We start from the raw sequence: 16,285 nt of genomic DNA on the forward strand, positions 1-16,285 counted from the left end.
TGGAGATGGGGAATGCGTCCTGAAGGGTGTCAGCCTGGAGCGACACTTCAGAGGCTTCCTGATTTTAGGTGCTGCATGCAGATGTGCTATTCCAGGCAGGCAGAAGATGTTATTTCTTATTTTTGGGTCAGCAAACAGTGATTTATTCCATCAAAACTCACTGAACGTCTTGCTGTTGGGTTTTGGGAATCCTTATGTAGGTTTTGCGCTTTCAGGACTGGTTTAAAACTCCTCTGTTAACTAAGTGATAATGCATGGATTTTTATTTTTTTTTTTTGCAATAAATTGGATTTCTGTTGGTAGCGGAAGAGTTCTGATGGTGACATTTCAGAAACTGTGCAGAGGATCCTGAGCACTTGCAGCAACATCAACGCCACGAGCTGATTTAGGGCTGCAGCAGGAATCGGGATTAGGAACCATGCCTGACATCCCCCTTCCTTGTTTGGCACTCTGATTTGGTCTGGAATGAAAAAGAAATAAAATATAAAATCGCTTTATGTGCTGTAGACTGCAGTTTACCACTCAAAGGCATTAATATCTATGCAAAATCTCATTAAGGACCATAAAAAACAGTTTCTTTGCCTTGAATATATTGACCATTTTCTCACTATACTTAATAGAGGAGGGGGGGAATAAGAATAATAAAATAATGAGAATAAGAGCATAAGATTAGAATAAGAGAGGATAAGAAAGAATAAGAACAAAAAAATGTTGTAGCGTAGTAGGAGGATAATGAGAATATACCAGATGTAATTAAAGTGATCTCTAATTCACAAGATGATTAACTAATTCTTTTGTCTTGATAGCAGGACTGTTGCAGCATCCTCGTGTCTTCATTCTGGAAATAATAACAGTGCAAAAGAAAATACTTTAACTCACCAGTGTAATTATGATGCAGCTCATAATGGTGATATGTGGTGACCACTTTTCTTTTTTTTTTTTTTTTTTTTCTTTTTTTGATCATCTTTGAGTTGCCCTCGCTGTCCCTGTGCTCGATACAGCAGGTCTATGCCTGGTGGGCCATTGGGGTAAGTCTTGAGTTGCTTCAGTTCAGAGGAGAATAAGGAGTGCAAAATATATCTGTTTCTATGACTTAGAGCATAGTGAGCCCAGTGTGGGAGCATTTTTTAAATAAAAGTGAAGGATCTATTATTTTCATCTCTTTTACTCCCATAACACTGTAAACAGCCAGGACAAATCTGAGACCATCATAAAATCCAGAAGAACCAGGATTTTCTCCTAGCCTGAAGTAGTCAAAGGTATGGGAACTAGATTTTTGAAATCTTCGTGTAATTTAGAAAATCATTTCTATTTTCAGTAGAAGAGGTTATTATTTCCCTGTGCTGTGCAGCCCCAAACATGAAATCAGCTGGCTTTGGGAAACGTTCACTTCAACAGACAAAGGGCTGAAGAGCCCATGCACGAAATGAATGTTAAATATTGAGCATATCCAGCATTGAGGGGAAGCTCTGTTAGATACTGACCATAAACCCTATTTCGTATTTTCTGTGTGATTTCTGATTTTCTGTCTTATTTCTGATTTCTTCTTGTATGCGTGGCTTGCTGCCTGTCTGAGAGAAGAGCTGGGGAAGCAAATCTTTATTTTGATTGAAAAGATCCCCAGTTTACTTTGACTTTCTTAAATCCTTCCTGGGGATCACAAAGGAGGAAATACTAGTGCAAAGTATTCCTGGATCTGAGTATGGCTTTGGGGAAGGAAATCACCTTTGGTGCAACTTAATTCCTCCATCATCTTTTCCTGCTGCGGGCCTCGAAGCCGGAGTATTTCGCTCAAGCTGTTATGACCTCTTCATCTGAAATATTTCACTTTCCTTGCTGTCAGTCAAAGGATTTGTTTTGGGGTCGGTTTTCTTGCTTTTTAATCCTCCTGATAGAGTGAGTTTCTGGGTCTACAGAGGCATTGAGACAGCATCTATAACCCATCGTGCGAATCCCACCTCAACAGATGGATGGCATCGACTAGATATTAGCAGCAGATGTCAAAATGACACCTATTTCTGGAGGATTAGCCCCAAAAACATGCAGACCTCATCCCGTGGTGATGGAAGCCCTAAGGACAAGCTCTATTCTGTTGGGGGGGGATTAGAGAGACCTTTCCCCATGGATTGTGGTCTCAGAGACAAACTCATTTGCCAGGTGTCTTGTGTTTACGTGTTTGCTTGGCTCGTTCAGTAGCAGGTTGGGAAGTGCTGCACCCTGCATGTTTCTTGCCTGCTTAATGAGCTGTGTCTTTGGAGCTGTGAAGCCAAGGTGATTTATTAGGGGCTCTGTAGGTTAGAAAACGATGAACAAATACGATTTCGGAGCAGCTGCTGGTAGCAAGCTGAAATTCCAGTGAGCCTCTCCACAAGCCGTCGAGATGCTGTGGCATAGTTGTGGTCCAGCTCCTCCATCCTTATCGTCACCAAAACCCACAGCAGCCCGGTGGCTCATGTAGATGCAGAGGAGCTGGTCTGAGTTGGGCATCCCGATTCTTCATTTTCTACCTTATTCCTTCCCCAAACCAGTGAATAAGGGGGTGTCACAGGCGGAGGAGCTGGTGTGCGTCAGGCATCCCAATTCTTCATTTTCTGCCTTATTCCTTCCCCAAACCGGCAAACAAGGGGGTGTCACAGACTCCACACTTTTCCTTTCTCATTTATTTTTTGGAGGGGTCTGTCCTCCTCTTCCTTATTGTCCTGCTCTTGTTTTTGCTGCTAAATCTCAGGCTTTAAATTCTGCTGCTGCTCCGCTGTCCCCAGCTTACTGTTCCTCTCTTGCAATTAATTGGCGTCCTTAGCAAGGCAATTAAGCTGTCTATCAGACTTCAGAAAGGCCTCAAGCTGAAATTTCCCCTCGTTCAGATCTGTCAGGAGTTTTGAGACTGACAGTATTTTTTTTTAAGAGCTTTTTGAAGTTTCTCTGCATTTCCTCACTTCCCTGTGCCTGCGGTTTATGTTGCCATCTAGCTGTTGACTCACGATAACCCTTCCCGTGTCTGTTAAATGGTGAAATGTCAAAGTCACACGGCAACTAAAAATATATGCCAGCCGTTCTGCGTCGAGGAGCTGCAATATGTGGTTTCTGTGGCCAAAAGTAAGTTCCAAAATGTGAATCTTGATGCCTCCAGGGTAAGCATCCCCAGCAGTGGCATCCTGACGCTAATTAACCTTGCAATAAGCTGACGCTGCTGGTAAAACTCAAAACTCAGACATGGCACAACATAGGGTGAGGGGCACAAAACCCCAATGCCAAGCTGTTTTGGGTGGTTTTTAGGGTGCAAACCTCCTGTTTTTTTTATCTCAGGACTGTTTTTGTGGTCTGAAAAAGACGGAAAGGACTGCTGCAGTCACTGGGTATTGAAAGACCCCCAGAACCCCATACTGGAGACCCTAAGGGTTGGGATGATGTTTGGAGACTTCTTCTTGCTTTTGAACCACCTCATCGTACAGTTTTTGGTTTATTGATAGATTCTGGAGGTCTAGATTGTTTGCTAACCAAGCTCACAGAGCACAATGAATGTTCAGACCCTTTTAATTGGCACCCAGGATTTCCACCACCCCCACCCCATAATGGTGAGGTGCATGAGTTTTTCTTAATGTTGCTGGCACATCTGTGTTCCCCTGGAGAAATCTTCATTTCTCTGGCAGCGTAAAGCTAACGAAGTCACTCATTTTGCATACAGAATTGACAGTTATATTTGAAATGAGATAAGGTGGCAGGGTCTGTAAATATTATTATTATTATTATTATTATTATTATTATTATTATTATTATTTTAAAGCAAGATGTAGGTTTTTGGATGGCTTCAAGGGGGAGAGGGAGGGAAAAAGAACTGGGAAAATGGGAAGGATGCAGCTGCATGCTGTGAATAATCCCCAAAATCTGCTTTACAACATCAGGTTCAGCCTTGTCATGCCAAGCCCATGGGGACGGGTTCATTTGCGTGGAATTGCAGTGAAATGAGGAAATTCCCATCTCCAGCCTGGCTGCTGCTGCAGAGCCGCTTGTGAGCAGCCACCTTTGCAGAAACCTGGAGTTTAATTTAATGTAATGGATTGGTACGGCATTTTAACTAGGCCAGTACTCCTGGATTTTGGGGATTTGGGTCCGGTTTTGCTGTTGAACAGAATGTACTGCTTCTGCCGAGTACCTGGCGGGAGGCTGAATCTCTGACCAGAGAGCCTCTGACATCTCCCAAATGCTCAATTTGATGCATTCTTGGGGAAAATGAGCTTAATCCGAGATAAAGTCAATCTCATGCGTTTTGCACAGTCAGGGTATATATATTTCCTGCAAATGGGAGTGGGACCTATTAACAGGCAAGCATTTGGCACTGGTTTATGAGCACTGGGGTGCATAGCGTGGTAGATCAATATTTAATTTTATTTCCTTGGGCACTTGGGGTGTCTTGTCCTGTATTCTGCAGTGGATGTTTGGGCCTGTTTTATTCTGCACCTTGTAGTTTCGGAGGAAGACCTGGCTTTTAGCAATTCTGCCAGGTTTCAAGAGGAGCTTCTGCAAAAATTGCGCAGAAATTGGCTGCCCCCTATAGCAAGCCGCCAGGATGGATGGCCACAATGCTGCACTGCATCCAAAAGGAGAATCCGTCACCTCTAGGACCTCTAACCCCTTAAAGAAAGTGCATCAGGCTCCCAAAAAGCAGATTTGATGCTCAACTTGGAGGTCACTTTGAAGGAGGAACAGCTTAAACTGCCCCTTTTCCACCAGGAGATGGGCCTTTTTGTATTTCTAAATATTATTTCTTTATATTTTATCTAAAGCTCTAAGGCTTCAGAGCAGCGTTCTTGTATTTAGGCATCCAAACAAATTTAAATAACAATAAAGTCTCCCTGAAAAAAAAAGCAGGCAGCGCTTCCATCCTTAAACTACCATCTCTTTGGTGTCCAGAGATAGCTGGTTCAGAATTAAGTTCATGTGAAAGAAAACAATCTTCATTTAGAGCAAAAAAAAAAAGCAATTTTTGGAGAACAGGTCACTGACCTGAATAGCAGCTGGAACACATTAAGTGCTTCAATTAGCAAAGGCAATAGCCACTACAGCCAGGATGAATACAGTCCCCCAGACTGATATTGTACAAAGGTCATCTACACCTATTTTGTTTTCCATCAAGTCATTAGATTTTGTTATTTTGCATCTTATTATTTGTTTTCTATGCTCATAACGTTGCTTAGTTTGGCTCTGTAGGCTTTCAGGAAGATATTAGTACATTTTTCAATCCAGAAAATTATGTTAAAACAAACTTTACTTTAAAAGCAAATCTTGTCCAGTGTATGGTGGTCCAGGCCTTGCAAAGGCACTTTGTCAGCAGGGACACAAGGAAAGTCTCAACTTGTTAAGCGTCAGCCAGATATGACGATTAATGGGGTTGATTTTTGGATCCCCCCCTTTAATTTTTTTTAATTGCATTTCCGAGGGTTTTGCATGCAAGGGATTTACATGCTTCTCCTGCACACCCAACAAAACCTGGGAGGGTGCATGCATTAGCAGAAGGTCAGATATTGCAAAGGAATTGAAGCATGAATAATTCAGTTCATTATTAATAGCTTACTCCGGTTTGAGATAATTAATTCACCAGAATGGACTTAATTGTATAGATAGTCATTTTATCCGATGGTAAATTGAAACAATCTCAGTAGTATATTAACCTCTGGAACATCCCATTAAAAACCTGCAATTCTACAGAATTTGGAGCATCCTGTTGAACATGAATGAAAGAGGCAATATTTATGCATGCCAAGTGATCCTGGTCAGATGCGGAACCTGCAGGTCGCACAGTCTGTCAGAGAGTAAAATAGATCTATTTTTTATAGTATTTATGAAGTTACGGACTTCACAGCAAGTTGGGTTAAGGACAAATGAATTTAACAAACCATTTAGTTATCTTTTTTTTTTTTTTTGTCTGTCAAAAGGTATTCCCCAACCAGACTCTGCACGCTGCAGTTCGCTGCGCTTGGCTTGTTTTATCTTTTCTGACCCCTTGGAAAATGTGTGCTGCTTCAAATTCCCCTTCCTTCCAACAGTTAAATAAATCTCAGTGTCTGTGCATTAGTTGCTGGCTTCTAATGCATTTCTGTTTTGCAGAGAGGGTTAGCAGTGGTTCTAGAGAAAGGACGTAGCCTCCAAGAGCACAGAACATTGAAGGCCAATGCTTTTTTTTGTTAGAAACATGAAAAAGCATAAAGTTTTGAGGTCACCAAGGTTAGGACAGCATTGGATATGCTTTAATTTCTATCGTCTGCTCAATTAAAGTCATCTGGAGCAGCATAACAAAATTTTACATGAATATAATAAAAAGGGGCTGGAGTTTTCTGATGATTATCTCACAGCAGTGAGTGGCTTGGATTTCCATAATGTTTTTCATGAGGTGGAACGTCTCATAGTGCTTTGCAAAGCATTTAATCAGCAGCCATGCTGAGGACGGTGTCAGGAACAGTATCAGAAATAACAATCCTCTAACTCTATGTCCAACTAGGAGCATTTGGAAATCTTTCAGCTTTCAAAAGCAACTGTCCTAGGCTTCTGGAAGGTCAAAAAGCTTGGCCTTCAAGTTCAACTCTTGCGTTCCTCAGCCTGCAGAAGAGATTTTAATTAGGAGGGGAAGGTTGTGATGAGTATGCAGAAGCACAGTCAAGAGACCATGAGTGTTGATGAAGACGACCACCTGCCAGGAACGGGTCAGGCGTGGTTGATCCTGTGCAAAAAACGCAACCTTGTCAGTTAAATAAGATATTTATGGTGAAGGGAGAGGATTTACAGGTGCCATGAGAGCCCTACAGCAGCATCCTTAATTACTTATGGGTTCGACTTAGTAAGTAATGGGTATGACCTAACTGCTGTGTGTTGTATGGAGGGGAAAAAGTCTTCCTCTGTTATGTGTGTGCTCCTAAATAACTGAATAACGACGCCTGCAGAGTTGGGCTCCCTTTTGCTTGTCAGGTGCTAGAGAGAAAATAGAGCTTTCTGGTGCTTGCATAGTATTTGTGCACTGAATACTTCCAAATAATCTTCCATTTTTAATAGTAATTTGCGTATTGTAGAGTCTTGGGGGAGAATGAGAGTGTTTAGACCCTATTCAATATTTATAGCCGTGCTTGGTCTTACTTTGAAAAAACAGCTCATTTTCTTCCTGGATTAGGTAAATTCTTAATGTTGGAGATCATTGTATATTGCTTTTTTCTTTTTTTTTTTTTCCTGTACATTGTATGGGGTTATTTTGGTGGTGCTGACTATCAGCTCCAATTTAGCCGAAATAAGATGTTTAAAAGAGATGCCCTTGATGCTTTTATCCATGCACAACGTGAGAACATCTTGCTGGCTTACCGACAGCCCCTGTCTAGCAGAGGCAGCTCAGGCGTGCTGTAGGTGATGCTAAGCCTGTGGCTGTTTTCATGAGCTCTTGTGGACGCCCTCACCCCAGCCAGCACGAGCAGGCAGCACTGTTAAGCTCGTTGGGCCTGGATATTATCCAGAAAAACCCGTGTACATCACATTTTGATGCGTACAATTCCTGCTACTTAAGCAGCCCCTTGGGTGTTATGCGTAGCACAGATGTTGAGGGGCTGAGTTCTGGTTTCTTCTTCTTCTGCATCAGGAAAATGAGACCAACCAGGAGACTGCAGCTGCAAGAAACCTTTGGAAGGGGACAAGTGTCCTTAACCAGCCTCTGAAAACCACAAAAAGCTGAGGTTTAGTGTTGCCTGGAGGCAATTATGCGATAATGCAGATGTTTGAATTAATGGCTTAATTATCTAGCTATCTCTAAACAGCAGTGGATTTTGCCAAGGCACTCTCTTCCTCTGTTCCTAGTCACAGGCGCTCAACCTCAGCTTAAGAGAAGAAGAACGGCGTGTTTAAAAACCCAAACCAAACAAAGCCATCATATTTGGATACAAACACTCGCAAGCCACGTTCAGCCAGGCTGGCTGAGCACTGATTAAACGCACGCCGGAGACGTTCAGCAGCGTGCTTCCTATTTCTAAAAATACTTCTGTCTCCATGCGCTGTCGTCTAAGGAATTTCTCTGGTGGAAAAAGGAAAAAAAAAAAAAAAAAAAAAAGGCTTTTAGGTACAGGAGAACTCTGCAGAAACAGCCTCTGTAAGAGGGTGGGTGATTAATTAGCTGCTCAAATCCATCCTGAGCTCCTGCTTAGGGTCGAGATCTCTGTGTCAGAGCAAGCGTGTTCTAGTTGGAGTTTCTCATTTCTGAAATGAAAGCCTTTTGGGGTTTATTGTTTGTTATTGCTTGAGTCGTGAAGACAGCTATCTCTGCAGTGGAAATCAAGATAAGTGACAAAAACAGAGTAATTGGCGCTCATAAATAATCTCCCTTCGCTGGCTGCTCCTGCGGTGCGTGTTATGCATACCAGAAGCAAGAAGGCATTATGTTGCTTGATAATCCAATTTGAAATCATTTTAAAAAACAAATGCTAAAACACGGGCTTCGTTTTGATTTTCTTTAATCCCCCACCCCTGTTATTTTTTTTTTTTTTTTTTTTTTACTTTTAGTGGTAAGCAAAGCTCTGAAGGTTCGGCAACCCTTGCGGTTGGTTTGTCTCCTTAGGGAGTCAGATGGAGCCAGATTTTTTGAGGAATAACACTTTATCAGTCCTTCATGGTGTAAATTCTCACATTCCACTGATTCTCTCGTGCTGTTGATGATGTTGTAGGACTCCTTGTCCTACTTGCAGGGTCCATGAAAGGACAAGGCACAAACTTGTGATCTCCAGCCTTTTTTGGAGGATTACGAGCATTTCACAAAGGAGCTGCTCCCCGGGGACCCTGAGAGGGCTCATTTTCTAGCTGGTACTGGATTTCCTCTCGTGTGTAGCAGATGCTTGTATGATTATAGAGACGCATTTCCTTTCTGTTGAAGGCTGCAGGTCTTGCCAAATGTCTGTCCATCTGTCTCACCAGAGCACTCAACTCTTTCTCTGTAGTAAGACCACAAAAAAAAAAAAAAAATTCCTCTTCACTTCTGCTTCTCAACAGCAAAGCTGAAATCAGTGCTGTATCCAAGGGATGCTTAGCGGTCAGAAATTAATTGTTATACACATGTACCGCATCTTTTGCGGTGGAGGGGTCGCTTGCATGGGATTCATAATTCAAAGAGGAGTAAAATAGCCTTTTAAGCCTTGTGTGGCAGCTTATTGTCTTATTAAATATTTAGCATTTGTTTCTGAAGGGAACGGTGGTAGTTTTTGATGCTCGGTTTGCTACAGCCTTTGAGGAGCTTGATGTTTTTTTCCTCCCCTAAATGCTTCTGAATCCTTTACCCACGAAGGTCAAAGTGTAGCTAACATGCTGCTTTCTTTTGTTTCCCCTCTCTGCTGCACCTTTTGTTTCATTTTTTTGAATGAAAATGCCAGTCGGGATTAATTTTCTGCATGCTTTCTGTGCTCGAAGGCGGCATGTCAGCCTCTCGACATACTCTGGCCAGTGACAAACACGGGAATTAGGAATAAACCTCGTGCACATCACCACGTGGAGGCACAGTAATGACCTTCTCGTAAGACTTTGGTTGGCTGACGTGCGTGTTAATTATCTGGGTGAGTTTTTGAACTGCTGTGTCATCTAGAAGATGCATCCAACACGCTTCTCTTTATCCTCCGTAGCAGCCTTGTTAGAAGAACTTTATATCAGGATCCCAAATACACTTCTGGGACAGCATCCCAGTTATTAAGGCTAATTAGGAATGACAGTAGAGCCTGTTGAATAAATTCCACTAAGTGTGGTCAGGTTAATACTGAATTATGAGGGGTGTCTATAGCTTTGTGTTAATAAAGGGGTGGTGTCCCCACCCCTGGAGGTATTTTGGAGATGTGTGGACGTGGCCCCAAGGGATGTGGTGCAGTGATGGGACTTGGTGGGTGACGGCTGGACATGGTGATTTTGGAGGTCTTTTCTAACCCAGATGATTCCATGAAGAGAAGAGCAGGAATGTGGGCTTGAAAAACCAAAAAGGTCCCGTTTTGGCAAGCCCAGGATGGCTGCAGGAATCCCTTTACTGACCCTCTGTATTTTCGGGCAAATTATTTGGCAGTCAAGGAGAAAATAGGTGAGCGAGCAGATATCACAAAAACTCGGGAACACCATGATTTTAAGCGTAATTTTAAGCATTTTGGGTAGGGCACAATCAGTTGCTGGTCTTTGTAGCTGCTGTGTTCCTTCTTGCCATGATGACTGATCTGGCGTCTCCTGACAAGTGTGCTCAACGAGGATTCATTCCTACAAACTTCTGCTTTCGTGGCACCCGCGGTTTTCTGATTTAATGCTTTAATCAGGGAAGGAGGGAGAGAGAGAGAATCTGCTCCAAGCTAGGAGAAGAAATTGCAAGCCAGGAACAAGCCGTATGCATTGCGGAATTGTTCTGAGCGATTGCAATTTAAAAAAGACGTTGTTAATCATGATGTCGATGGGCTTTACAAGTCTCTTTGGAAACAGCTTCATGCTGGGCAAGCCTCGTGAAAATGTCATTGCTTTGGGTGACGGCAGCAGGGTGGAAGGCAGGTAGGGTGATGGGAACATTGAACAAACCCTGAGTTTTGCATTTCTGTTGCAAAAGAAGAGCCCTGCCATGTGCTGCTTGCGTTTTGTTGGTCGTTCTCTGTCTTGCCAAGGTATCTGCAGGCAGTGGATTGACTTGTGACAGCAGTGGAGCTTCCAAAAGGAGTTGGGATGTGTGGTGGTGCTATGATAAAGCTATTATTGGGTGTTTTCTTTTTCCATAAACAGAAGACGAAGCTGTTGGGTGGTACAAACTCAGGGGTCATCTGCTTAACCGGCCTCCTCTTTTGCTAAGGAAAAGGAAATTAGCAGCCTTGGGTGGCATCAACGCTTTGGGGGGAAACTGGGTTAAAATTTCTGTTTCTTTTTAAGAGAAAGGGCTGAGGTTTTGCAAAGTATTCAGATGCTGAGGTGTGGGCACGCCATTGGAAGGACCCCATTTAGTTTTTCCTTGGTTCCCAGTGCAACCCAGAGGAGTTATTCCCTAGGGTCCAGACGCCTTGGAAATGCCAAGAGCTGTCGGGCAAAGGCATCTGTGTGCCCTCGCGATGGGGAGGGCGAGCAAGGCAGCAGCATCAATGATTTTCAGCAAGAGACTTCCCAGCAGCTGACAAAATGGCTTTCGGCAGTGCGTTGCAGAGGTCGGCCGATAAAGCACGCTCTGCTGGGTTACAGCAGAGCCTCTACATCCCGTAGACTGATTTTTCTCCAGCATAGCCCCATCGGTGCCAGCAGTGAGTTGTTCGAATGCATTAACACTGAACCGCTCTGCGTATTCCCATTAATTCCTCACATGCTAACAAGCAGGCGTGTAGATTAAGTGTAAGGATTATATTTCCTTTTCAGTGAAGAAACGGATTTAGAGGCTTGCTGAAAGCGGTTTAAAGCAGCCTCCTTATTCTTACAGATCACATTTTGGCTGTCCCACAGAGGGGCAACTCCCTTCTCTACCAATGTGTAATGCAGTTTGCATAAAAATAGAATTGCATAAAAATAGAATTGCATAAAGCACAAATAAACAAAGAAATAAATCCTGATGTTATGCTGGTCTTGGATCCCTAAGTACAAGCTGGAAGGACGGAGCGATCAGCTTTGCAATGCCCTGCTCACAACTTGTCTTCATCCCGCTAACCACAAGGACAGGGATGAGCAGAAGGGAACTTTGGAAAGATTAAAATAAGTCTGTAGAAAGAGATGCGTTTTTCCATGCAGCCCACTTTCTTCATATCCAGCTAAAGGTGATTTTTCACATGAATATTGTTCTTTTGTTAAAGCACTGTCTACAAATACTATCATTTCTTTGTCAGAGTAATGACACACCTGCCTGCATACATACTGAGCGTGCAATTTTATGCTTGTTAGACTTTGAATGGTGGGAACGGTGGTGGCATGGGATTTGTAATGAAATTATTGTCTGCCAGCTTTGTTATAAATGTCATTAGCTGTCATCAATTGTAAAACATTTTGGGCTGGTTAAAATGTGGAAGCGGTAGAGTCGGTAACATTCAGTGTTGAACACCTTCTTGTAGCAAACGCCTCATAGTAGTAGTAGGTGGACACTTCGTTTCTTGATGTTTCATTTCTTAAAAATAAGTCTCAGATGAATGCACTTCCAAGTAACACACAACAACCATGGCCTGGTTAGCACTAGTTAATGGTCTTAGTGGTCATACTGGGAGAACCCACAGCAGTTGATTCAGAACATTGTACTGAATGGGGGGAACTTGCTATGGCACTTTTGGGGGGTTTTGACATTAGTTTGCCTTTAGCTAGCGTGGTGTTACCTGCATGGCATGAAGTGATTGAAGTAAAGCCAGGTGCTGGGATTTGTGCTCTATCTGGCAGCCGTTCTCACCGGGGATTAGGCGCGTGTTGTCACACAACCATGATTTGGTTTCACAGCCTTGCAACGCTCACTCAGTGCACCATCCCTTCCCATTGCCATGCTAAAAACAAAATAATTCGGCACATTTTTCCCATGTAGGAGGTTGGCTTTTTTAATTCACAAAGTTAGCGGGTAATTGGGCGGAACTCCGGCTTTTTTTCCACAGAGAAAACTGCCATTTTCTGACTGCTTCCAGCTTTAAAGTCAGCATCAAACACACAAGAGGAAATATGTTCAGAAGGGGAAGGGAATTTCCTGGAAGGGAAAAATAGCCAAACAGACCTAGTGTGCTGAAATCAGTCCTCTTGAAGAGCTTGTGGAAGACCGAATCGCTACCGAAATCCCACAGTTCGTCGGACACCGACTGTGCTTGGGTGAACAATAAACCCATTTTTCCATTTGTTTTACAAAGTGGCTGACTTCTCATGGCTTGAGGAATTACTCATCCTCTGAATATTAGGCAGCAAGCTTCTAACAGGGTTTTTGCCTTCTCTTGACCTCCTGCTTTCTTCCACTCTTTCATTAAGACTGCTTTAAGAGAAATGGGGTGGTGGATGTGTTGCAATCCTTAATGGGTCTTCCAATAAAGAATGAAAGCTCCTAATTGCTAATATTGGCTGTGCTTAGGTGTAGCCTCCATGAAAGACATACAGCAAGACTAAGAATAGCTCGTTTATGAGCGCGGTAGCTCTGAAGCAGCATTACCAGTTCTGTCCTTAAATAAAACATCAATATATAATTCACTCTCTGCTTTTCATCTTCGGGAGACCTTGGACCATTCATTAAAACCCACAGGAGCTGCTTTGGTTTTCTAATTGACGCTGGTGTCCTGGCTACCTCAACCAGGGATTGAATGGTTTCAGGTCAGGATTTTTGGTGGAGAAAACAGCTTAGTACAGGGAAGGAGAAAGAGTGATGGAGCGCAGGTATGCACGCAGTAAATCCATAAAGTGTTTAACCTTTTGGTGGCAATCGTCACTTAGATCCTGCTCCTCCTTCCACAGGAGATGGTACACAGTAGGCTTTAGGAAATGGAACAAGAACCAGCATATTTTGGGAAAAAAAATAAAAATAACAAAATTAAAAAAAAAAATCAGAGCTGCTGATGGGCTTGACAGATGATTGAGGCATTAGGTGAAGCAAATGTGACTTTTTCTTGTGTGACCAATGCACTTCCCCAGGCAGCAGGCGATCACCATGCAAATGTGGGCATTGGGAAAATGCAAATGAGTCAATTTGCATAGTTGGCCCGTCTGAATGCTAAAGAATGTGAGGGAAAAGAATAAACATTCTGCATTTTGATGTCATTTAGTATTAAATAGTTGGGGGTTCTTATTTTGCCGTGATCTAGATTTATAAAAAAAAAAAAAAAAAGTTGTATTAACATCAATTACAGTAATTTGGCTGCAGACTTAATATTCCAAAATAAGTGTTTGCAGCAAATCTGCTCCATGCCCAAGTGTATCGAGAGATGCACTCCCAGTGTGTTGGTCTTGGGGAAAAAATGGGAAATTAGCAATATGCTTTTTAAACATTTACTGGAAGCACTTCTTGCCCGGTGCCAGGTGGAGCGAGCAACAGTAAATTAAGCACATTATTTATTGCTGGTAAATTAAAGAGACTTTTCCAATGCGGTGGTTAATGCTGGACCAGAGAAGGGTAATAATGATGCTTCCCTCAAGAAAAAAAGCATTTTTCTAATGGTATTTCTAAGGAGGCAGATGGTGAGCACCTGGTTTGTGCGATGAGCAGGTTGGCATGGCAGTGGGATGGTAAAACAAGGAAGTATTTGGGAGACGAAGGGGCTCAGCCTGCTCCCCTCGGCCAGGATACCTCCTGCAGGAATGTCTTGTACAATGGGTTTTGGGTTTTGTTTGCTGGGAAAGCAATATTTTACGGATGAAACAACTCGGGACGTGTTTCTGTGTGACGAGGGCATGAAATAGATATTAGCCACCACCTATATATTGCTATTTCTGCGCTGCAAGGAGCCAAGGTCTGCTGCATTTAGGATAGCGTGCTGGGATTTTTTTCATTGTGGGGCAGCTCGGCAGCACTGCTAGAAACAGAATTGCTTTGGGCTTTTTTGGACCAAGCCCACTAGCTGACTTAGAGTTCCTATTTAAACTAGGCCCTTCATTTTTTATTTTTTGGAGGATGGGAATTATTCCTTGAGGCTGGTAAAACAGCATTTATTATCCGCCCTGAAGCATGTGCATGTGTTTTGCAGAGTGTAAGCAATCTCCATACCACAGTACCAATTTAAAGCTGTTAAAATGTGTTACATTTACAGCCAAGGCAATCCAAACTCTTTCCGACGGAGCAAAGTTAATAGCCCAATAGCTGCAAATTGTGGGAATTAAATATCCCTTTCTTTTAACACCGCTTAGACTTCAAGCGATAGCCAATGTGTTTTTTTTTAATAATGTTTTCCTGCTACTGATCTCCTGTCGCGTATCTCGAACCCAGCAAAAAATCTGAGATGTGGATGCACTGCCACTCATCTGCCAGCAAAAATTTTATTGTTTTTGAATTATACGACTAAAACAAATTTTTTGCATGATTTTTAAGCTGCAGAAGCAAACCAGGGCAATGAGTTAAGAAGCAACAGTTCAGGAAAAAAAGTTTTTTGCTTACGCCCTAGATCTGTGCATAGTCCTATAAACACAAAGTTTATTTCTTTTACCACCTTCTGTTGAGATGCTGTGGATTAAACTGTTTTGAAAAATACTATTGTGTTATCAGGCAATCAGGTATATTCCCAATGCAGTTTTTAGGTGCTAGTACCAAAGCTGCTTTTAACTAGAATCCGGGGCAATAGCAGTAATTCACTTCTATGCAGCTTTTCTTTTACAAGTCACATTTTCCTTGTGACTGTCATATAGTTTGTAAGGATAATTGCACTATGCTTATTGTTGGCTCTAAAAATCATTAATTTTAGTGCCACGGTTTCACATTAGCAAGGTTTAATTATTTTTTAACAGAATAATGGTTGAAGTGAGATGGTTTTGAACTGGATTCTTACAGCCCAGATGGCAGTTAATCCATTAAAGTTGCATTAATATTTGCTAATGACAAAACAAGCGAATTACAATATTGCACTGCAGTCCATTTTTTTGGATAATTACGCATCTGTTAATCATTGGTACCTAGCAGGAGTGAAAAGCTGGAGCCATTAAAGGCAAGAAAGGTTCGGGGCGCAGGATGGAGTGACAGTAGGAAAACTGTTGAGACAAATGATTAGGAAGCAAGACATGAAGAAGATACTTATTAGGAAAAAAAAATGGAAACAGCATAAGTATAAAGTGAATCAGCTTTCTGCAAACTCTATTTCTTTTGGTTTTGTTTGTTTTGTTTTGTTTTGTTTTTTACAAAATATTTTGCAGAAATTTGGTCAGAACTGCTGCAACTAGAAGAGCCTCTGGTGAGTGAATCTGTAGCACTGGTTAAAAAAGCAAGCACCTGGTTTAAAGTGATGTTCACACTCTCCTAATTTAAGTGATAATACTTTATAAGTGATCAGTTGGTTTTAATATTGCTTTTCTCTGTGGAAAATCTGATTTCTAGACCCTGCAACTGTGCTACTGTAATTCTGTACTTTAAAGATCTGCTTCCCTGTAAAGGAGCTCTAGATCGTGGTAACCCTAAATAAATAAAATATATATACATGAAAATATAAAATATATATACACACATAGCATGAGACTCTGCTGACACCTCAAATTGTGCCCTTGTGACTCAGCAGGTTATTGTTGTCCCAGCTTTGTGTTGAACTGAGGATTATGTCTTGTGTTGCATGGCTCACTCTCAAAGGCAATAGCTTATTATTTTACAGCATTCTGCATTTACCCACCATACAAGGGGGTTTGCACG

General features: G+C 42.2%; 1 protein-coding gene across 7 annotated transcripts in view; it reads left to right on the plus strand.

Annotated features, from left to right (window-relative positions):
- LOC118261260 (leucine-rich repeat and fibronectin type III domain-containing protein 1-like protein) overlaps positions 1–16,285 on the plus strand; it is a 44,602-nt gene that overhangs the window by 15,476 nt on the left and 12,841 nt on the right. The window contains exon 1 of one of the 7 annotated variants that reach the window (XM_035572016.1): positions 994–1,028. The exons of the other annotated variants lie outside the window; for them this stretch is intronic. Within the exon in view, the coding sequence (XP_035427909.1) occupies positions 1,009–1,028 (20 nt within the window). The 5' untranslated portion in view covers positions 994–1,008. Of the gene's footprint in view, positions 1–993; positions 1,029–16,285 lie in introns of those variants that run through there. 7 annotated transcript variants of the gene reach the window in all.

This window comes from Cygnus atratus, unplaced genomic scaffold (genome assembly GCF_013377495.2).
Source record: "Cygnus atratus isolate AKBS03 ecotype Queensland, Australia unplaced genomic scaffold, CAtr_DNAZoo_HiC_assembly HiC_scaffold_41, whole genome shotgun sequence".
NCBI lineage: Eukaryota > Metazoa > Chordata > Aves > Anseriformes > Anatidae > Cygnus > Cygnus atratus.